At 44.5% G+C, this 22898-nt stretch overlaps 2 protein-coding genes across 5 annotated transcripts in view; both read left to right on the top strand.

Moving 5' to 3' along the window:
- Positions 1-6511, top strand: part of LOC308333295 (myosin phosphatase Rho interacting protein) — a 41050-nt gene extending 34539 nt beyond the window's left edge. Inside the window, exons 17-25 of one of the 2 annotated variants that reach the window (XM_080789603.1) lie at positions 484-631; positions 903-1020; positions 2390-2549; positions 2782-2889; positions 3100-3186; positions 3369-3531; positions 3640-3725; positions 4145-4219; positions 5453-6511. In XM_080789603.1, coding sequence (XP_080645729.1) covers positions 484-631; positions 903-1020; positions 2390-2549; positions 2782-2889; positions 3100-3186; positions 3369-3531; positions 3640-3725; positions 4145-4177 — 903 coding nt within the window. In that variant the 3' untranslated portion in view covers positions 4178-4219; positions 5453-6511. The remainder of the gene's footprint in view (positions 1-483; positions 632-902; positions 1021-2389; positions 2550-2781; positions 2890-3099; positions 3187-3368; positions 3532-3639; positions 3726-4144; positions 4220-5452) is intronic. The other variant, XM_080789602.1, reaches the window with a different exon arrangement.
- Positions 6512-8011: 1500 nt separating this feature from the next.
- On the top strand, positions 8012-22728 carry LOC308332646 (uncharacterized protein). 3 transcript variants are annotated; one of them, XM_080788652.1, is made up of 6 exons: positions 8012-8203; positions 8867-12099; positions 12734-12827; positions 13868-13917; positions 14954-15019; positions 19685-22728. In XM_080788652.1, exons 2-5 carry the CDS (start codon positions 8872-8874, stop codon positions 14999-15001), a joined length of 3420 nt encoding a protein of 1139 aa, XP_080644778.1. In that variant the 5' UTR covers positions 8012-8203; positions 8867-8871; the 3' UTR covers positions 15002-15019; positions 19685-22728. The 3 variants fall into 3 exon arrangements, with proteins under 3 accessions (XP_080644778.1, XP_080644780.1, XP_080644779.1); XM_080788653.1 differs by lacking the exon at positions 8012-8203 and adding an exon at positions 8331-8691; XM_080788654.1 differs by lacking the exons at positions 13868-13917; positions 14954-15019; positions 19685-22728 and adding an exon at positions 13261-13339.
- The last annotated feature ends 170 nt before the right edge of the window (positions 22729-22898 follow it).

The following is a 22898-nucleotide window of genomic DNA, read 5'->3' as shown; positions in this document are numbered from 1 at the left end:
AGAGGCAACTGACCCCCCCCCCCCCCCACACACACACACACACACACACACACACACTAATCATTTCGTTGGGGCCAATGCAGATTATTATGTTGTGTACACGTTTTCAACCAGACTTGAACTCGTTTTAAAAATTGGCATTGGGTTCAAGTAGTCGGTGCATTAATAGTCTTTAGGTTCACAGGGTTTAAAGGCACATGTTTGTATTACCCACTTCTCCTTCCATGTATTCAGTGCCCTTCTCTTAACATCTCTGTACTCATACAGGCTCGTCTTGCTCGTGGCTAACAGGCTGCAGCTCGTTATTAAATGGATGATGATCAGCAGAAAATGACGTGTGTGTGTGTGTGTGTGTGTGTGTGGGGGGCCCAGGAGGTTTTTTACATCCAAGCTCACATTGGCCAGGGGAACCTCTTGGTCCCATCACAGATGACCTGTATGCTCAACCGTTACCTCTGAACCCCCCTCCTATGTATTGTATAGGCCACCTGTGAGAGGGGCTTCGCTGCCATGGAGGAGTCGCACCAGAAGGTGGTCGACGAGCTACAGAGGAAGCACCAGAGAGAGTTGGAGAATCTCCACGAGGAGAAAGAGAGGCTGCTGGCCGAGGAGACTGCAGCGACCATAGCTGGTAAATGGAACCTGGGATGAAGAACCCATCTTACTTAAGACGGCACATATCTGAAGGCATTACAGACTAGTAAATGCATGTGATCACTGATGTCACCAAGCATACAGTACAGTATAGTACAGTATACAGTACAGTATAGCCTCTTTCCTTTTTCTTTTTTTCTTAAGCTCATTGGACACATTGGCGTGGGGTGAAAGTGGTTACACATGTAAGAGAGTTTGCAGGTTCTTCGCTCAATAAAGCCCTTTGTTTTTTTTTGTTGTTGCCATAGCAATTGAAGCAATGAAGAATGCCCACCGGTCGGAGCTGGAGAAGGAGCTGGACAAGGCTCGCAAGGCTAACAACAACACGGAGAATGCAGACATAGAGGAGATTCGCAGACAGCACGAGTAAGTTGGCTTCCTTCGCTGCTCCAGTACTGTATCCTATGGTAGGATACAACACAGTGAAAACGCTGAGCTGCAGTCCTGAGACCAGAATCTACAGATATCTTCTAAATCACGACAGTTTTCTGGAAAAAAACCCTATGTTTCTATATCAGTGGGTTCTCAAACGATTTCATGTTAAGGACACCAAACATATGTAATTGGCCGCCGACCCCCATATGAAAGTATGTTGTTCCAGGGACCCCCCCCAGAAGCAAAGATATGAGTTAAAAACGTTAGCTGGGAAAGAATATATATTCAAAGATTTGAGACACATTTTCACGATAAAAAAAAAAGAAATGGCATATCTACAAGCTCTGTGCCGAGCTATGAGCTTGTAGATCTGCTATTTTCAACAGATAAACTTTAAAATAATGGTTAGCGTGGTTAAAAGCTAACCTGACACAGATCTTAATGGGTTAACTCAGAGTGGTCCTCCTGTTTGATGTAATCAGGCCGCTGAAAGGTTTTTCCCCCCACATCTGTCCTTTTATTATTGATAGTACGTTTGAGTCAAACTAGCTGGTTCCTCTTGCCTTTGCTTATTTAAAGGATGACTTGATTAATTTTATTTTTGGCAATGATAAGATGTTAATAGCCCCAGTCTCTTCTGCCGTTCCATATGTCTAGTTGCGACATGAGCAGACTAGACAGACATACTGGGTGTTGACTTGACTTCCCACCTGCCTGTCCTCTGCATGCTATGACACATCACACCACATCACCTGGGGAGCTGCAGGTGTTGAGACCTGCCACATGACATTCCCATCAGAAAACTTGAGCATTTATTAAGGTCAAGTCCATGGAAATGTGAGTCTATTACACAAGTTTCTCTAATTATGTAACACAATCTGATTGAAAACGGTAAGTATGAAACGGCTGTAAAAATCTATTTTAGTTGTGCCCCGTCTTCGATCCAGAACCATTGTTTGTCTGTGTTTTCTGGACTAACTTACTGATCCCGCTTTGTGAAACTAAGCAACTGGGCAGAAGGTCTCCTATAGTCTGCTGCTTGCCAGCTGTAACCAAGGCAACAGGTGACTGACTGAGGTAGCAAAATATGACCCTGCCAAACATGGATTTACAATGTCCCACAGACCGGACTCCAGTCTGGTCTGTGGGACATTGAATTTATCTTGTTTTTCTCTGCCATTCTGCCCCACTGTATGCTCCTAATCAGACATCAATCAACCTCATTCAGGCTCAAAGTGTGAACTTAAAAGCCGAAGGCAGGCCAAGAGAGAGGATGTATAATTCCGAATTCATGCCGCTGTAGCTCTTGTTTGAACTCTAACTGAATGTCTCGTGTGTCTCTTATCGCGGTGTGTTTCAGAGAGGAGCTGTGTTCGTTCCAGCGGGAGATCGAGGTGCTGTCGGAGCAGTATTCCCAGAAGTGCCTGGAGAACGCCCACCTGGCCCAGGCGCTGGAGGCCGAGAGGCAGGCCCTCAGGCAGTGTCAGAGAGAGAACCAGGAGCTCAACGCACACAATCAGGTGCACAAGATACTGTACACTACACACACACACACACACAACACAGCTGTTCACACGCAACATGGCTGCTCACATGCATTCTCCCTGGAGAAACCGTGGCTTGCTTAGCCATCGACATTTGCATGTGATGCATGAACAGACACATGATGAATCATGTGTCACGGTTTCCCTGGTGCTGAAGCTTTCCTTTACCTACTGAACTAAGACGGCAGTTGTTTGTGTTTTTTCTTAGGAGCTGAACAACCGTTTGGCGGCAGAGATCACAAAGATGCGCTCCATGACCAGTGAAGAGAAAGACTCGGGGCAGTACATACAGGGCAAGGAGCTCTACGAGTTGGAGGTACCCTCACCTTTTACTCTTGAAAAGAATTATTTTGAAAGTGTACATCTGTGTACCGTAATGACACTAATAATGGCAGATGCAAATTTACTGTAATAAAACCAATGGTTGGTTATCATTGAGTTCCCACTGTAGCGTCTGTAATCCGATGTATGGAGGTTAATCAGACTGTTGCTCAGTATTAAGTTACATGTCTTTTCCACATGCCAGGTGATGCTGAGGGTGAAGGAATCTGAGGTCCAGTACCTGAAGCAGGAAATCAACTCGCTGAAAGATGAACTCCAGTCTGCCCAAAGAGTACGTCTCTCTTCATTTGACTTGGCTTCCTTCTCAGGCACTTCAGGATGAAAATCCCCAGGCACGGGGGGTTGAAGTGAAGGGTAAACAATGTAGATAATACTCAATTGACCCTTCATCCGAGATCTTATTGTCTGTGTGTGTGTGTGTGTGTGTGTGTGTGTGTGTGTGTGTGTGTGCAGGACAAAAAATATTCAACTGATAAGTATAAGGACATCTATACAGAGCTGAGCATTGTCAAGGCCAAAGCCGAGCGGGATCTGGGGCGGCTCAGAGACCAGCTGCAGCTGGCCCACGAGGCACTGGGGGAGCCCTCACTGGAGGAGCTGGAGAAAGGAGGATACGGTAGGAGAACCGTTCACACTGCGAATAATCAAATGCTTGCCATTAAACTATGCAGGCCCACACTCGCCAGGAGCACCTTGCTATTTAAGTGTCCATTGTCTTCACTAGATATAATGAAGTCCAAAAGCAACCCAGACATCCTCAAGATGGCAGCTGCTGCAGCTAAACGCTCTGAGCGTACCATGAGGTCAAAGGTAGGTTGCCGAAAACTAGGGAGGCCTTTACTAGTCCTCAAAACCCATCTACTGTAGCCGTTTCCTTTCTATTAGAATGTAATCTTCATTAAACTGGATTGCTGAAATGGTCTTTTTTTCTGAACAGTGATTAATTTTGCCAGTAGAGGTCTCTCATAACAGCTGGATTTAGTGTGTTAAATACAATAAACAAGTCATGTAGCATGCCATACTGCCATCTACAGGTCAATTGTTTTATTACCTGTATTATTGAACGGTGCACCACATAATATGGCAATGTTATTGCCAAGCTGCACACACACACACACAAGACTTAGAATGACCGTCATAATTATGGACTTTGTTGCACCGGTAACACTGTAGTTGCTTAACACACGCTTGCTGGTGTGTTTTGTTCTTTTCCCCCCTTCTGTTCTCAGTCTGTGAATCGTGACATGCCCTGGGACAGTTAGGGCTGCTGGAGACGTTTAGGCCTTCTACCCTTCTCCTTTTAGGTAAACCAACCGGACCCCTCCACCAGTGTCAACCACTTCCTGTTGTCCTTCACCTCTTAAAGCACTGTGTGGCTCTCTCTGGCGGTGTCACTATTTCAACGTCGTTAAACACAAATCCCCCAGGTTGCAGGCTGATGAGAAGAAATTGCGTTCGGCTCCCACAGAGCATAGAAATATTTTATGTAGTTCTGTTTTTTTCTTCTTTTTTTTTTGTATTTACGTGGTCGGTATAGAGCACCGAAGTCTGACGTCAATATCGTTAGAGGGCGCAAATCCACAGGTTCATGTACTTTTTATTTGCATTATAATCCCCATAGGGGGATTTTAGATCGCCTCATATAAGAACTGTGTTTGAAAAATAAACATGTCATCCCGGCCGCGTCACTCATATGGATATGAAGAATCAACTGACTGAGAGAAAATGCCAATGTTACTGCTACTGAATTCGTTACATTTTCGCTAGAAGCGGACTGTATCATATATGAGTAACTGACTGTTGCAAACGATACAGAGACACCTCCCTGACAATAACGCTGAGACAGCTTGTTTATTTTTGGACCACAACGCTTATCCCATTGACGCCTGGTGCAACGTATACGTTGTTCTACCCTTGATGCCGGCGCGCTCTCTGTGTCTCATCAGCTATTGCTATACATGTAGCAACATAACTATTTAAAAAAAAAACATCCGAATTTGAAGGTTTTCAGAAACCTTAGGTCAGGCGTTCCCAGATTCGGCCTCAGGCATCAATGGGTTAAAGTAGACTATATTAAGATCACCCCATGTTGTTCTCCATAGAGAAATTACTTCCGCGAACCGGGGGAATCGAAGGGATGAGATTACGTCAGGACTTCGGTGCTCTATGGCTCTCAATACAATTTGATCCATTTGTCCACTCACATTACTCACTCATACCTTTTTTTGTTTGTTTGTTTGTTTACCAGTTTACAATTTATAGATTTATAGATTACCCAAGTGCCACACGGTGTGTCTAGAAGGCTTTGGGGTCACAAGTGAAGTTTTGTCTTTGGGGTTTTACTCCTCTCACTGCACTGTTCGGATGAATGCATTCACCCATATTGTGTTAAGCACCTGTTAACAATAGATAAGCACTTGGGAAGCACTTGACTTCCGCTGCCTGCTAAGGAATGACATGGCTCTATCAAGGCAACAATGTTATGTTCCCAGATCTGTCTCAATTCCCCGTTTTCTTTCCCCGTTGTCTTTCTCCAGAGTCTAAAGGAAGGACTGACGGCTGAACAGAGACTCCACCTGTTTGAAAACAAAGACACTAAGGAGTTCTGACATTGGCACGTTAATGGCCTGCCTAACTTGCTGCATGTTTAGAGGCCCACTATATTTTAGCTCTGTAATTATTTAGAAACACTACACACTGGTCACAAAACACAAGTCTTATATTATTGGAAAAAAAAGAAAAGAAAAAAAAATGAATGAATTTGAGTTTGAATTTCATGTCTATAGTGTCCGCATTCCATGCACTTCAGTTACTGTGACATTTTGTTTTTTATTGTTAAAATCTTACTGTAAATATTGTGTACTGTTTTTAATTGAGCATCTATCATGCATACACTAAAACCCTGACTGTGTAAGCTACTGTTTTAACGGCGTAGACTGTGTTGCTAGCCAAAGGAATAAGTGTGATGTTTAATGGCTACACACAACGGCTACATGTTAATGACCGAATAATGATTTGCATAACCAACCTGAGGAATTAGTTTGGCCTTGCCTGCACATTATGCTAGGTGTGGTCGGCTTGCACATGTTGAGAACCCCCCCCAGCAGGCCAGCACCGCTCCGTTATCATTTCATCGCAGATGACTGCGTCACTCGATAAACAAGCCGTGGGACGAAAATGTATGCAAACTGTCTGCCGCATTGGATGTCGCTTCATTGGCCGTTTGCTTAAGTTCTATGTGGTGATCATCATAGATGTCTTAAATTCACCCATTTTAGATTATCCATGAAAAGGTTGACTGCTGAATGCATTATGTATCTGATTCACTGATTATAATATAAATATATATATGAAAATTTATATAGACCTTTTTTTTCTTTTTTTTTCCTTGCTGCAATCATTGGGTCAGCTGTATAGGAGTTGTCGGAGGTGGTTACGTTTGTAGTCTTGTTCAGTGGCAGTCCCTTTGTATTTATTTAAATGTTTTGGATTGTTGTCTCACATGCCCATTCCTCTGTACTCTATTATTGTAAATATACAGCAAATGTACACCAACTGACTAAAGGTTTATTAGCAATAAATATTTTTGCACCCTTGTTCAGGTGTCTTAGTTTGTGGAGTTGTTCTGCCAGCATACCTACACTGTAATCGCAAACTTCATTCGAATTTATTTTTCCATACAAAAAGCTTTAGATCCAGACCAGTTCCAACACTACATTATGTCTTTGAAAGGAAGAAAATGGAAAGAACGGAAAACAAAAGTACTTATGGATTTACAAGTCACAAGCACTAGGACAAAAATGGGGTCTGATTTATATTTTTTAAGCTTTGCAACCACATTTAAAATTCACAATTAATAGCCTTGCATATTGCATTATACATTCTGTTCACGGTTCAAGTTTTATTTAGTGTCCCCGAAGGGCAAATTGGGTTGCAGCGAACTAGACCGAAATCAGTACATCAAACGATACAGTAAAATAAAAAGATACTACAGTACACATAGCGGATACCAGAAAACATACAATAAGTGTAAATTTGACCATAAAGTGCTATATGCTGTGCACATTGATCATAGAAAGTGCATGTTTTGATTGAAATATTTATTAACAGTTTGCAAAATTACAGTACATTTCAAGCACAACTCGATCAATACAAATACTTAACTGAGTGGACGACCCAATAAACCATTACACTTGTTTACAAGAGGGTCCACCTTGTTCAATTCATCAAAACATTTAGAGACGTACAAATAGACACTTCTATTATAGCCAAAGAACAGAACAGGAACAGAAAAGGGGAAAATAAACATACAGTGAAGGGAAAAAGAGGTGGGTGGTGAGGGTGATTCAGATTTTACGGGGGCCAGTTTCGAATTGCAGCCGTCCGTAGGTGCCCTTTCCCTTTGAGAGCGGTTTTGAAGGAGTCAAGGGATTCGCGTGTCTTAATGACTGTTCCACATTTTGGTGGTATAGGAGCGAAAATAATTTAGTCCCTTATTTGTGCCGAATCTGCACATGGTTTGTTGCACTCCCTCTGGTGTTGTAAGGAAGTATTTATACAGGTACATGGGTATCTTGGTGAGTTTTTTTCATTTAGTGAGTGAGCACTGAGCAGCAGCAGCGTCAGTTAATAAGCCTAACTGTTTTTAGAATTGTCTTGTGATAATTGCTCTAAATGTTACGTGTTGATTTAGATTTATAGCCTATTCTTTTATTGGACCTATCACTAAGTTTTGAGTTAATTACTACATCGACTCGACGACTACCCATGGACCATGGTAATAACAAGGTAACTTAAACAGAGCTATAACGATTAAGGTATGTATTGTACAGTAAGTTCAGTAACCTGCGCGCGCGCGCGCGTGTGTGTGTGTGTGTGCAACCACGGCTCACCTTGTGAATAGCCTGCCTGAAAATTATCATCACAAGTCAAGTGACATATGATGGAACAAAACCGTAGTTATTATATCATAACAGATAAAAGTCACTAATGTTAAAAGGCTCAGGGGGATGAATCACTACAGCTCACGTGTCCCATAATGCAGTTCAGTGTAACTTGTGCCCCAGCTGAGTGAGTGACAACTGTGTGCGCTCAGTCAGTCAGGAAAACTAGATATTTTTTGTTTTCCTGCTTCCCCCTAGTATAATCTTGGGGGGTTGCTGCTTCTCATAATTGTTGTTCAAGTCTTCATTATTATTAATAACGAATCCGGTGGCTGGCTTCTTGGAAGCGATGTTGGGCGGGGCGGATTCTTAAAAAATTGTCCGTTTCAAAGCATCCGTTCCGGGGTAAGTTTTGTGCACTATGTGCAGCAGCAGCAGCAGCACTAGCGCACTGAGCACAGTAGCCCTACTGCCTTTGTTTCATCCATCCCGGGGCCTTCTAGCATTAGCATTAGCATTAGCATTAGCTGCTCGCTAACCCAGCGTGAGGACAGGACAGGGACAGGGACGAGTTCGCTTGACGATGTTGTCGGTCAATAATATTGTGAAAAAGAAAGCGGTCTTAGTTGATTATCTGGGACGTGACATCCCGGCCGTCCACTTGTCACCCTCGCGGTCTCAACGAGTGAGGCGCAGGGTATGAGCTAAACTATTTTAAGCTAACGATAGACGTATTTAGATGCGAGCTGCTCCACGTTCCGGGGGTTAAGGTTAACGCTAGACTCGGGTCAGATACGCCGAGGACAGCCCGGTCCTATCTGCGGGGTTCCGCTTGGGACTTATAGCACTTTAGAAAACAACAGTTGGGGGAAGCAGCCAAAAGGTTGTTATCGGTAGGTGACTTCAAATACAGTATGTATATTGATACTAGCCAACTGGAACCTAGTTAGCTAACTTTTTTAATAATCTAAAATCAAAAGAAAAGAAAGGAGGGGGGGAAAAAATAAACTTCTTATTAATAGTACACTTGTTAACTTTATTTCTCTTCTCTGTTGTGTTACATTGTAGTTGCTATGGAGCAACCACCCGGGGGCTTAGATGATTTACAGCCCCAGGATCTCTCCACCTGCAGCATCCCCACTGTGATCAACGTAACCGGACAGAGTGAGGAATGCGTCCTCAATGCCAGCTCCATGGAGGCCCTACAACTGGTTAGGAACACCAACTGGTACCCTCACTCCGGGAACAGCATAACTGGACTACCTTTCTTAGAGACGGCACCCTCGGACAGCAGACTACTACAGTCGGGGGATCAGATTCAACCAGACAATGCCTTCTCCAACACTACACTCACCCTCTCTTATGTGAGCAGGTCTCACCTCTTCTCCACCCATGACTCTCTGTCTCAGCATTCAGCACTCTATGGTGTACCGTCTATCGGAAAGTTCTCCCTGCCCCCTTCTTATGAGTCAGAGAAGGGGCTCGGCGAGGCCGGCTGTGCGCTGAGCCAACACTACTTACAGCAAACTGATAGTCCTCTGGACCTTGCCACACAGACGGAACTCTTTCAGTGCTTGTCCCAGGCTCAGGAAGGGATTGAGAATGCAGTGGGAGTATGTTTAACGCAGCAATCTCACGAGTTCAATGGCGGGGTTGTTTCCATTGATGGCAATCAGGACAAATGTCTACAAAGCAGGACAGAACATGGCACTACTCAGGATACAGTAAACAGCGGCGGTATGGACAATTTTCAAATTGACTGCATTCAGCCTTTGCCCGACAGCCTTGCTGCTAATATGGGGGAGCCCACAGTTCTCTTCCTCCTCTCTGGAACACCCGGGCCCGTGGTCATCCCGGACGGCATGCACGCTGGAGACCTGTGCGCGCCGAGTGGGAACTACGCCAGTCCTCTCGAGGACCCCGTCTCCCCCTCTGCTACCTCACTGGACGACGTGGAGGCTGTGTTTTCGCTGCCTCAGGCCTCCAGCTCCCCCAGTGCGGACAGCTCCATTGAGGCTGTGTTTTCGCTGCCTCAGGCCTCCAGCTCCCCCAGTGCGGACAGCTCCATTGTGGAGACCGCCGAAGAGGCCGTCTGCTGGGACAGGGTAAACGGAGGAGAGTCCGTCCAGCCTGCGGCCCTGGTGGGTGTGACGTCTGGCGGTGACATTGCGGTGACGGCCGACGCCGGCAACAAGTGCAAGTCAACGGGAAGTCGACGAAAGGCCGTGCTGGAGCCCTTAATCGACCTGACTGAGGACGACGACTTCCTGTCGGAGGTCTTGGAGGAGAAACCCAAGAAGAAGTCCACGCTTCCTCACTTAAACGGGAAGGCGCCGACACTGCAAAAGACCTTTCAGAAAAAGGAGCTGCCCATGCGCTCCGGTAGAGGGTTGAGGTTGGAGGCAATCGTCATGAACATTAATGCCAGTAGGTACAAACCACTGGCATGCATACATACTGCTAGAAAACCCAGGGCCTCCCCAAACGCAGCTAGCATTTCGAAAGTTGTGACTGCGAGTCCTAAGAAAGAGACCTCAAAAAAGAAAGGGAGCGTGAAAGCGCCTGTCTCGGCCAAAAAGACTAAACCGAAAGCGCCAACGCCGCAGAGGCGGAGAAGACCCAACGGCATCAACACTGACGGCTGCAAACAGTCTACCTCGGAATGTGAGTCCATCAACGATTCCAAAACCTCCCACAGCAGCAGCACACCTCCCAAAAAGCCCAGTCCTCGAGTGCGTGTCCACAAGAAGTCTAAGAACAAGCAGGGGGATGTTTCACAACAACCCAAACAACCCAGAGACAACAACCCAGAGACCAGTCCCTACTTTCATGTACACAATAGGTCCAAGTCGAAGGCAAACCATGGCTTGATTCCTGAGCCTCCGTTGAAGTCCAGCCCTCAGCCTTCTAAACGCAAGAGGCCATCGAGGGCGAGGCAGCCCAAGCAGGCTTCGCGTTGTGCAGAGATCGATGCAGTAGTTGGGATATCCTCACCACCGGCAAAATCTCCAAAGAGAAGCCCCGCCAAGCAGGCAAACCATGGCAAGATTCCTGAGCCACCCTTTAAGTCCAGCCCTCAGCCATCTAAACGCAAGAGGCCATCGAGGCAGCCCAAGCACGCTTCACGTCGTGCTCCAACAGCGGAGATCGATGCAGTCAGGATATCCTCACCGCCGGCGAAATCTCCAAAGAAAAGCCCCGCCAAGCAGGCAAACCATGGCTCGGTTCCTGAGCCACCGCTGAAGTCCAGCCCTCAGCTTTCTAAGCGCAAGAAGTCGCCGAAGCAGCCCGAGCACGTTTCACATCGTGCCGCGACAGAGATCGATGCAGTCAGGATATCCTCACCGCCGGCGAAATCTCCAAAGAAAAGCCCCACCAAGCACAAAGACAATAACGCAGGCAGCAGAACCCCCCCGACCCCTCAAAAAACAAAAAAGGTGTCCCCTCCCCCAAAGAAGAAGAAAAAGAAGAGACAGAAATTCCGACCCATGATGCCGTCCTCCATGTTTTCCCCCAGGGAGCCCGAGATCAGGCTGAGATATGTCAACTACAAGGAAGAGAAGAGGGACCCGCGGCTGGACACCTTCTCCCCCTTCATCCGCAGGGAAGTCAAGCCGTCGTCGTCGCCACTTTGCACCGTCGTCAACTACCCCGAGCAGGAGCAGACGCGGCTGAAAAAAGGCCAGGTCCGTTCCGGAGGAGGCTTTATCCCCGGAGCCGTGCCCAGCACTTCCTGTCTGCGACTGGGTCGCGCCTCGGCCCACAGCCAGCACCGCCGGTCGCTGGTCTGCTGCCTGTGCGGAGAGTCGGCCAACGCCATGGACTTGGGGGACCTCCACGGGCCATACTACCCCGAGGGTTACCAGCCCAGCACCAAAACCCCAGAAAGCACGTCGCCTGGCCTCAAGGAGGACGAGGAGGAGGACATTAGTGATTCGGACTCCTCACTATGCAGCGATAGGGGCAGAAATCGTGCTAACCCACTGATACCGTGGCAGCGAAAGCCGAAAGGACATCTGTCGAAGCGCAAGGGCCCGTCGTCGTCGGGGAGTCAGCGTTGGGCGGCCGATGGCAGCGAGCGTTGTGGCAGCCCCGAAGCCAAGAGGGCCAGGGTGGATGCAGCCCCCACAGAGGCAGAGGAGGAGGAGGAGGAGGAGGACTGGTACAGCCCTCCCGTTGTGCCCCTGGAGCCCTGCGAGTACTGGTTCCACGAGGACTGCGGCATCTGGTCAACGGGCGTGTTCCTGGTGAAGGGCAAAGTCTACGGGCTGGAGGAGGCTGTCACCATTGCCCAGGAAACGGTAAAGTTGGGAGGCCAGTAATGGAGGGTATGCTGAGTGTCACAAAACGACTTTCTGGCCATGACGGTCCATACATCAAAACAGAAAAGTCCAATCTGCTTTCATTAAACGACGTTAAACAATGTTAAAGTCACTTTGCCACTCGATTTGCCATTCACTTTATGCATGCGCATACCCTCTAGCTCTATTCCAGATTGTTGTCAAAACAGACATAATCTGTTTTGTAGTTCATTTATACTTAAATTAATTAAGTGGGGCAGGGCAATTAACTGAAAATATATCGAAAGCTAAATTCGAACCTCTAACTCTATCTAAAAAAAATCCTATAAACAAAATTTGAATTTTGTTATCAACAAAATGTTATGAATTATTCTCAAGCCCTGTATTATACAGTACACTGACTGTTGTACAATAGTGGTGGGGGAAAAAAGCTTGTAGATGGGAGTGTTTCACTATTAAACAAATCATCTACAAATGATATCACCCAACCCTATTAAATGTCTTCTGCTTCTTGTCATGACCTCACATGTGGTCTGATTGTTACAAAAAAGAAAAGAAAAGATGTTTGATCTGCACCAAAAAAAACAATGACTTGAGATGTTTCTTTTCGGCGGGGGGGGGGCTGTGTTTTCAGATGTGCTCTGGCTGCCACGGCTCAGGTGCCACACTGGGCTGCTTCTTCAAAGGCTGCCCCTGCAAGTACCACTATAGATGTGCCCTGGAGTCAGGTGAGTGCTGCCCACTTCCATCACACGTTCACACATAACCCATTTTGGACTGAGGTCGATTTAAAAAAAAAAGGCTTCTAAGTCTAAACCTTTCCGAAAAACCCATGTTTCTGTGTCAGTGGTGCTCAACCTTTTTCATGTCGAGTTCCCCCAGAATTATCTCCATTGGGCCACGGACCCCCATCTCAAAATATGTCGTTCCAGGGACCCCCCCAGAAGCCTATATTTTAGTTAAAAATGACGAATTTTCAAAAATAGCAGACCTACAAGCTCGTAGCGCGCCAGCTTTAAACCCAAGCTATGAGCTATTAACCCAAAATGGGTTAATAGTCTAATATGATTAGGCGTGCGTGTGTGTGTGTGTGTGTGCGACATCTTTGCATGTGGTGGCAAGGCAGTGTTAACATCTTAGTTTTTCATTGTCTCTCCCAAGCTGGTTTGTAACAGCTGACTATACTGTGTCCTTACTCCTGACAGCAGTCTGACCCTGAGCTGATTTAAGCACACTTCAGCATGGATTTGGAGAGGTTCTGTTGCAGTGCAGTACAAGAGACACATTGTCAGAAAACTGAACAATGAAATGTGATCGCTCCCAGCCAGGCGTTTGAAAAGATTTAGATGCCAATAGATAATGTCTTTAAATGTTATGTTGGTGCTGACCGACCTTTCAGTTCATGTATCTGGAGTTATGGCCATTTTAATATCTTCAAACCCAGTCATTTACATGGACATCAAGTCCTTGAATAGTCCTAGAATTTCTCTTTAAAAAAAAAAATAGAACGAAAAGTGCCTCAGACATGTATAGCGTATTGCTATAGTATTATGCTGATTACCATGTAAAAGCGTGTAGTTACCTGGGAACAAGTGCTTGCATGCGTGTGTGTGTGTTTGTGTCTATTCCTGCAAATAGCTCCTTTGTGCTCTGTTACATGTTATTATTGCAGCCATAAAGGCAAAACCAGCATGCGGGGGCTGGTTGCCGTTTGCTTAAATCTTCTGGGTGAGTCACCGTCGTATCCTCATTCTTCTTGTCTTTGCAGGCTGTGTGCTCACGGAGGACAACTTCTCCATGAAGTGCAAAAAGCACAAGGTAAGCATGAATAATTTGCAAATGGGCTTGGCCTCAAATATTAAAATATTTGCATTCATACACTCAAAGATATTTGGATGCCTCATTTTGCTTTGTAGATGTTCCACCTCTATGAACAAAACATAATGGTGGCCTAACTAAGAGATGTGACAAACGAGTACATGCAGTTCATCAGCTTAGTGAGATTCACACTCTCATAATATGCTGCATTTCCTTTCCCTTTGCTTCATGCAGTGTGTATATTTGATATTATGCTTGTTAAACAATATTATATTTTTGATTAATCTCACACCAACATCGTTCTTGGTGAGCTACATATGCAACGCAAGGCGGTGGCCTGTTTATAGTATTAGTAGGCATGTCTCTAAACGGACACGTTGTTCTCTAGAGCGTCGCAGTCCCGCCCCCTCGGGAGACCCGGGAAAATAATTCCCGTTCATTTTCTTTGTAGACTTTTCAAAAGTGATTTATTTAAAGACGTTTACGCCGCAGACAAAGCCAACTCTTGTCGTGACAAATCATGACAATAAACACAATGTTTTGGGCCAAACAAAGAATTAGAAAGAAGAAAAAAACGGAAGGTTACAACACTTAACTTTTTTTCTCTTCTTTGTAATTATTTGTTTGGTCCAAAATATTGAGTTTGTTGTCATGATTTGTCACGACTCCAGTTGGCTTCGTACGACGCTTAAAAGGTCTTTAAATAAATACTTTTTGAAATGTCTATGGGGGAAAATGCATTGGGAATTATTTCCTGGGCCTGGCATGGTTATTCAAAAATTGTATTCTTCTTTAAAAAATATATTTTTTATTTTAGAAGGTATTTGTAGAATCGGTCTCGGGTCTAATGGCTTAAAAAATGGCAGCTTGTACATCTGCATTTTTCTTAATTTTTTATTTTATTTATTTTAGAAGGTATTTGTAGAATCGGTATCAGGTCTAATGGCTTAAATAAATCAATGTAAAAAGATCTCTGTCGTGACAGTTTCCTGCACACTGAGCTCTGGTTTCTCTCCCTCCCCTCCCCTCTCCTTAGTACAAGACATTGAAAGCCCCCCCTGGGACCAGACGGAATGACAGGTGACGAATCCAGCCCCATGTGGTAAGTATCATGATGTCACACACACACACTGTCGGGTGGGAACCTTGTATGTCCAACAAAACCAATCCTTTTTTATTATTACTTTAACCCATTTAGACCTGAGGACGATTATACAAAATGTCTTCTAAATCCCGACGGTTTTCTGAAAAACCCTATGTTTCTATGTCAGCGGTTCTCAAACATTTTCATGTCAAGACCCCCGCCGACCCCCATCTGAAAATATGTTGTTCCAGGGACCCCCCAGAAGCAAAGACTTGAGTTACGTTCGATCTGAAAGAATATATATTCAAAGATTAGCAGACAAAAATAGCAGACCTACAAGCTCGTAGCGTGGCACTCGGTGCCACGCTATGAGCTTGTAGATCTGCTATTTTTCAACAGCTAAAGCATAACATAATGCTTAAAACACCAAAAGGGGTTTGCCCCCAAAATGGGTTAAAAACATTAAACAAAATTGTGGAAATAGCATATATACAAGCTCACAACTTGTAGATCTGCTATTTTCACTGCTTTTGTGTGATCATGAAGTAGGGCATTCATTTTCTCTGAAGAAGAAAGATCACGCAAATAAAGTTGCAATGTGGAGATGCAAGGTTTTTGCCCGTCTGCCTATAAACAACCGCATGTGTCATGTACCACGACACCTCCAGGGGCCACATAACTGCATTAGACTATTCCAAACACATTCAGTGTATTATTTGCAGGGTATGACTAAAAGGTACCAATCACAATCCATCAAAATAAGGCTCTCTCGTTGGGCTGAGTAATGGCTCGAAGGGATGAGAACATGCAGCCTGACGTGGATGAATTGCAGCTGTACACTATTATTTCATCCTGATTTAAAACATACAATCAGTCCCAGACAGTCATGCTTGATGCATGACTGGGGCTGTCCTTTATGGCTGAATTGAATACATACTAGGACCACAATGGAAACAAATAAGTCCCCAGGGCTTTTTTTTTGTTTGATCTTTTTTGTGTCAATCAACATTTATTAAACATTATGCCAGTGACCCCGATAAGGGAGGATTTTTACGGCAGCAGTGATTCCGAAACGTATTAATTTCAAGGACCCCCAGTTTCACACGCATTATGCCACTGAACCAACGATTTAATGGCATTTCTATCTCTGGTACCCCGATTTATATTGTAAAACCACTGTTAATTTAACTCATTGAGTGTACAAATGGAACCATATGGACGCGCTAGGGTCCATTTGTTTCCTTTTGTACACTCTCTGAGTTACAGACCCATAAGGGTCCATTTGGTTACAAATTATCATTTAGCTGGGTTCCCCCTGGAACTCCCTCAAGTACCCCTGGGGGTCCCCGGACCCCACTTTGGGAACCACTGCTGTAGGCACACACGCAACCAGCCATGTACTAATCAGGTTTTGTTTGGAGCAAGAACAGGGTCATTAAATATAGAGCGCCTGCAGATCAAATCTTTACATTACATTGAGGCACTTACATTAACCCATTTAGGGGCGGGAACCCCATTTGGTGTCCTAAGCATTATGTTATACTTTAAAAATAGCAGATCTACAAGCTCATAGCGCGGCACCGAGACAGTGCTGCGCAGGCGCGCGCTATGAACTATTTTTGAAAAATCGTGAAGATGTGGCGCAAATGTTTGAATATATTCTTTCAGAGCGAACGTTTTTAACTCAAATCTTTGCTCCTGGGGAGTCACTGGAACTACATATTTTCAGATAGGGTTGACACTTGACGGCCAATTTCATATTACACATTTTTGGGTGTTCTTGTGACATGAACATGTTTGAGAACGGCTGACATAGAAACATGGGTTTTTCAGGAATCGAACTTGGGTCTAAATGGGTTAGAGAAATTGTATACGCCTCTCACATTACCAATGGCCGCTTCGCTCGCTGCTTGTATTTCCGATCACCATTTGGTTTATTTTACAGATGCTCGTGTTGCAACAGTGTTAAGGTTCATGTCTGCACAGTACACACACACCCAGTCAGATAGAAAGTGGCCTATAAGCGTCAATCCGCTTGTACTGTTCACACGTACATGATCCGTCATCCAGACAGCCTGTCAAAACAAGCAGCGGCTGTCTGCCTGCGCAAGGCTGTAGACTGTCTGCCTGTGCAAGGCTGTAGACTGTCTGCCTGCGCAAGGCTGTAGACTGTCTGCCTGCACAAGGCTGTAGACTGTCTGCCTGCACAAGGCTGTAGACTAGTGTCTGTCTGCGCAAGGCTGTAGAGTAGACTGTCTGCACAAGGCTGTAGAGTAGACTGTCTGCACAAGGCTGTAGAGTAGACTGTCTGCGACGCAAATGATTTTGCCACTTTGCATTGCACGTCATTGCATTTGTGATGATCATGGTCTCTCTCCCTGCTGCATGTTCATCAGTGTGTGTGTGTGTGTGTGTGTGTGTGTGTGTAGGTTGTGTGTACAGTATGGTGAAATGCGCACAACAATCCAGTTCAAAGGGACTGATATCAACTGACATCTCAGACTAGATTTATATTGATATAAATCCTTAACTGTACGGACGTTATGTCTGGAGAGATGACTCATGTAATTTAAATCAAATCACTGGTGTACACAGGACACAAACGTATACTGATTGACTACCCAATTAACATTTAATTTGGCCAGCTTGCATCATGCAAGGATAATCACACACTCGGGCCCAGCCTACACATATATGGATCTTTTGCTAAACGTAAATGTGTTTGTGCGTTTGGGCCTTTCAGCCACACGCAAACGGCGTCTTCGGCCACTCAAACGGAGGTTTTTGGAAACGGATAAATAAGTGAAGATTTTCAAAAAATATCCGGATCTGTGTAGTCATACGAAACGGAGCTTTTGAGAAACGATGACGTCACCGCTTACTAGCGCATATCAATTTTACTATAATTAGGTGAGAAATGCAGCTTGCGCCTGCATGGAAACTACACGGATATCTATCCGATTGTTCATGTTTATATGTCACTGTTAACAACTTCAAAACGTATCATATGTTGCATCAACTGCAGCGAGCAATGGCTCTGCTCTGCTGCATCCAATAATAAATATATCAGCCCACTAGTCCAGTGCGGTCTGGTGATTTCATTTGTATTGGTGCCGAGTGCGAAGCTTGAGGCTAATTGCGGACCGCTACAGATAGATAAACTGTGGATATTAACCTACCAAATAAGGACCCAGGGCAAATGCCATTGCAGTAGGCTACACCTGCAACAACAAGTCTATGCGTGGTGTGTGCTGCTGTGCATAGCCATGTGAAACTATGTTGTAGTATATGTTTATTTCATTTTATATCTACAATGGTATATGTCTCCACAGTGAATTTGGAAAATATAGCCTAGCAACCTACTACTATAGCCGGCTACTAGCCTACTGGTAGGCAGAAAAATGGCAACCAGAATATCCCGTTCTGAGTGAAACTACTCCCTATGCACTGGCCCTATAGGTCTGACTCTGCTATTATTTTCTGTGCAGGACTTGCCAAGTCGCCAGAGCAATGGTAAAGTGTCTTTTTATAGACTTTTTGATAGTCAGGATTTGGAGATTTACGTGACATGCTGACAGACAATGAAAGAAACATGTTCCACTTCCACTCACAATTTAGGAGGCTTTTAAAATGCGGTACTTATTCCTTCATTAAAAAATATGATCGGTACCTCATAACGTCATAACTCGTCATAAATAAGTGTAAATATAAAATCAAATATAATATAGCCTACAATTGAAACCTGCTACTGCAGTGATTTTATCCTGTGTTCAATGTGTTTGTGTGTGGACTCGGGTATCTTATGGGCAGGAATTTTTTCTAAAACTGAGGACGAAAATATCCTTTTTACAAAAGATCCATATTATGTGTAGCCTGGGCCTCAGTGTGGCATGCAAAAAAGAACAACAGATCTAGACATCTAGTTAGCCTGCGGATTGATGTGGTGTTAGCTTGTAGATCTGAAATTGGAGACGATTCTAGCAGCACTTGGTGATGGCTTTAACACATGGAGACTGCGTTTCTATCACATATCAAATGATGTGATTGTAAGTTGTTTGCAGTAATTTGTTTTTAGATTTTCTTTTAAAGGGGGGACCACAGTGGGAAAGTCTATGGTCATATTGTCACCATACTGTATTCTTTCTTTGTCCTTGATTGTCTGTTAACCTATTGTGTGTGACGGTTGCAAGCAATTACATCAATTAAATCCAAATCCTTTACAGTTAAGGTTTTAAAAAAATAAAATGGCACAGTCGGTAGTGCTGTCGCCTCGTAGCTAGAAGGTCCTGGGTTCAGGCTTCAAATGTCCGTGCTTCTCCAGTGTCCTCTCCTCCTATCATTTTGGCGATTTAGACCCCATTTGCATTTATTGAATAAGATTAGCTTTTAATAGGGAGAACTTCCCCCCCATTGGGGTCTAGACGCTGGTGGTGGCAGTGCAGATGAACCTCCTTCCTTCCCAACGCTAGATGGACAAGTAGAGTTGGGGATGGAGGTGGGTTGCTTGTTGCAAACTGATAAGAGAATGAAAGTGTCGGAGGCAGTGATATTTAAAGGAGTCCAATCGCCTGATTGGCTGAATGGCTGCAGAGATGAGCTGGCCTCTCCAGCTGTATGACAACAGAGATCTTCCTCGTTGAACCATTGCTAAAAGCCACATTTTCTTTCCCCCTGTTCCTCCAGGCATTCATCTGCAATGTTTTGCAAGGAGACGCGGGGGGGGGGCTGCTTACTCCTGCCCGTGGAACTGTGGATTCCATTGATCGTCGGCCTGACTTTCGGCAGACCACGAAAGTCAGACACTTCCTCACTCTCCGACTGTTCTGTCACCGTCGTCACTCCAGCTGGGAAGACGTGGCCTTTGTGGGCTTGACGACTCCCTCCGAGTAATGTCTAGCCAGTACCTGCGGGGCAGCAATGAGCAGAGACTTGCAAATGAGGCCATCGACGGGTGTTCTACATCCAGGCCTCCAAACCAAGGCCACCGTTGGACAGAGCGATACAAATTATTTTGCAGACTTTATCGCTTTGTAATTATTTATCGGAAATAGTTTTTTTTTCTTTCTCGCTCTTTAAAGAAAGAAATAATTTAAGTCTGAATTACAATCAAATTATATTTAATTTGGTAAGACTTTTTAAGTATGTGATTATCTTGTTTGGCTATTTATTTCAAGAGGTTTCTTAATGGCTTCTCGTTTAGCACTTGTTGAAGAGGTTCGATTTATGTGAGTGTTTTCTTCTTTTTAAGTTATTAGGTAATCCGATGCTGCCCACTTAAGCCAGTCAATGAAGTGCTGGTCACGTCGGGTTGAGTGTGGGAACGACCCCACGTTTATCCTCGACATCATCAATTTGTGACCTACTGTACCCCTTAACTTCCCCTCGTAACTTCCTTCACAATCCATTTTAAAAGGCCATCAACTCAAACAGGGTTTTGCTTTTTGCGCTCGATCTCTCACGCATGATGGAATATTTTGTTTTGCAAAGCATGGGGAGAAAGCTCTACAGAACACAGTACTTGCACTATTGGTCAGTGGTGGTGGCTAGGTATGAAGACGGCTATATGTAGGGAAAAAAATTCTGTGTGTTTGAATGTTACCCAAGCCCCCAAATAACGGGATTTCTACAGTAAGCACTTTGGAGCAGAACCTCACCTTTATGGAAAATGCTTGTCACGCTAGCTGCAGTTATTATGTCCTCCTAACCTGACTGACCCCTGTCTCTCTCCAGGCACTTTTATCATGACGGTGTTTCCAAAACGGCATCTATCTTATGTCACCGTAGATGCTGAGAACTCGGTCGTCTCGTCGATGACAAGGCCACGCCTCGCCGTCGTGATGATGGGTCCTTTTCATAGTTTTGTGTTTCGCTTAAAGCACTTTGTTGTTGATCTCCATCAGGCTTGAATGTGTCCCCTGTAGAGTGTATAGAGACGAAGGTCAGACCGGCAGCTGTTCACATGTGGACGTACGGTGGGAGTGTAGATAGGATGGAGCCCGCACACCACAGGTAAAGGTAAGACGTTCTTTATTTAAATGCTGACAAAGGCCCGGAATAGTTCCATTTGGAGTGCACCGTTAGCAGGTGCAGGTGGGGGTTCTGTTGGGTTGCTGGGCGGCAGCTCATTTCATGTTTCAGTTTTTCCGACTATAATTTGGTGACGACATTTTTGCACCACACACTCCGCCGACATTGCCGACTGAATGTGGCACAGCGCACTCATTGTTGCATCACACTATACATTTCCAAGCACGTGCATCTTCTTTACTCTCTCGGCGTTAAAAGACTCAGACTCATTCTGGGGTTGCTACAACAGCTCTTTTGCTTTTGACGTCGGATGTGATAACGACGTGATAAGAATGGCTGTTATTAGTATTGAAGACAAACCTGTTTTTATTTCTGCACAGTTCAACTTGCTTGATTGTTTGACTTGGGCCTACTTTTGTCCAACCGCAACCTTTTCAGTTTTAGGTGTAGTTTTTTTCCCCACCCCACCAGCTTTACTTAAGACAGCTTTCTGTATGTATATTCCTTTGGACATCCTGGTGACTAAAGGCAGCTTGTATGTATTTTTCTGCTGCAAACGATGGAAAAGGTCTGTTAGATCAAGTACCGAAACAGCACTGCTCCCCTGCAGAGCACACGGGCACAAACAAACCTAACCTGGGACCTCAAATGAACAATATTGAACTCTAATGAACAATACATATTGAAATGTGTACCCACTACCCAGCATGTCCAGGGCTGGATGTTGATGTCTGGCTTTAGGATCAGATGCACCTTTATGCCAGCCTTGTTTTGCTTCACACCAATTTTTCTTTTAGAGGCATTCGTCATTGTGATCAGTGTTGGTGGAAAACGTCTATGTACATTGCACCACTAGGGGCAGTGTTGTTCCATCTTGGGAGTGGGGACAGTCAGTGTTGGAGCTCTTTCTTGTTGTTGTGCAGGATGGATCACAGCAGCTGTGAATGTCCCACTGATACACCGGCAGACGTCTGATCGCTTTGCCAGCTTTGACTGTCCTGTTGACACACCCGGGATGTTGGGGGAGGGAGGGGTAATGCACATTTCATCAACCCACAACACGTCTGTCTTGTGATCTGTGCCATTCTAATGATTTACAATTATTATTTATTTTATTTGTTGCTGTGAAATGGGACTGTTTCTTTTTTTGACGGGTGTGGCGTCTCTTAAAAGGCTATATCCTCAATGTTACGGTTTCATTTCACGCAGGTGTGTGCGTTGTACGTCTTATGGTTGTGCCGAATTGCAGCATTGGAAATATGTTTTATTCTTTTTAATAATATGTTTTGTCCATGTCTAGATCTCAGGGCCGAGTCTCAGATATTGCAATGATTTGATTAAAGATTTTATTTCCTTTTTATTTAAATTTTCGTTTTGGGTTAAAGATTTTATTTCCTTTTTATTTTAATGTTCCGTTTGGGTTTATACATTAACTACACCTGGAGCGGTGATCGCTGATGTAGCAGGTCGTTAACTTGAGCAGCTTCAGAGGTGTATGAACTGCTACTCATCACATTCCAATGTCTCCTCCATGTGTATGTGGTGTTGTGCTCATTAAGTTTTTTAGGTTGCACAGGACTGGATTAGGGCTGCCAACTCATTGTTTTTCCATCAATTTGTTTTCCTTTTGTGGCAACATTTTGTACTGTTTGCCTCTGCGAGTGTCGGAGGTAACATAATCGTGAGAATAAATATTTTGTCCAACCCTAGTATTTTCTGCAAAGATCTTTGATGTTCAAGGTTATTCATCACAATTGACTACTTAAAGTTGATTTGATAAAGTAATAGATTTAAAGTAGCTATATAAGCAATATGTCAAAAATTTAATTATTTTTTTCATCAAATTTTGACATACTGCTTTTAGCTACTT

The sequence above is a fragment of the Protomyctophum bolini genome, assembly GCF_963924005.1.
Source record: "Protomyctophum bolini genome assembly, chromosome: 18".
NCBI lineage: Eukaryota > Metazoa > Chordata > Actinopteri > Myctophiformes > Myctophidae > Protomyctophum > Protomyctophum bolini.
This window is presented reverse-complemented; position numbering and strand designations above follow the sequence as displayed.

Excerpts from the sequence above, each read along its gene's own strand:
- LOC308332646 (XM_080788652.1), top strand. The coding sequence starts at position 8,872 with ATGGAGCAACCACCCGGGGGCTTAGATGATTTACAGCCCCAGGATCTC. Across the intron at positions 12,828-13,867 it reads TAGATGTGCCCTGGAGTCAG|GCTGTGTGCTCACGGAGGAC; the intron begins GTGAGTGCTGCC and ends TTGTCTTTGCAG. Across the intron at positions 13,918-14,953 it reads TGAAGTGCAAAAAGCACAAG|TACAAGACATTGAAAGCCCC; the intron begins GTAAGCATGAAT and ends CCCTCTCCTTAG.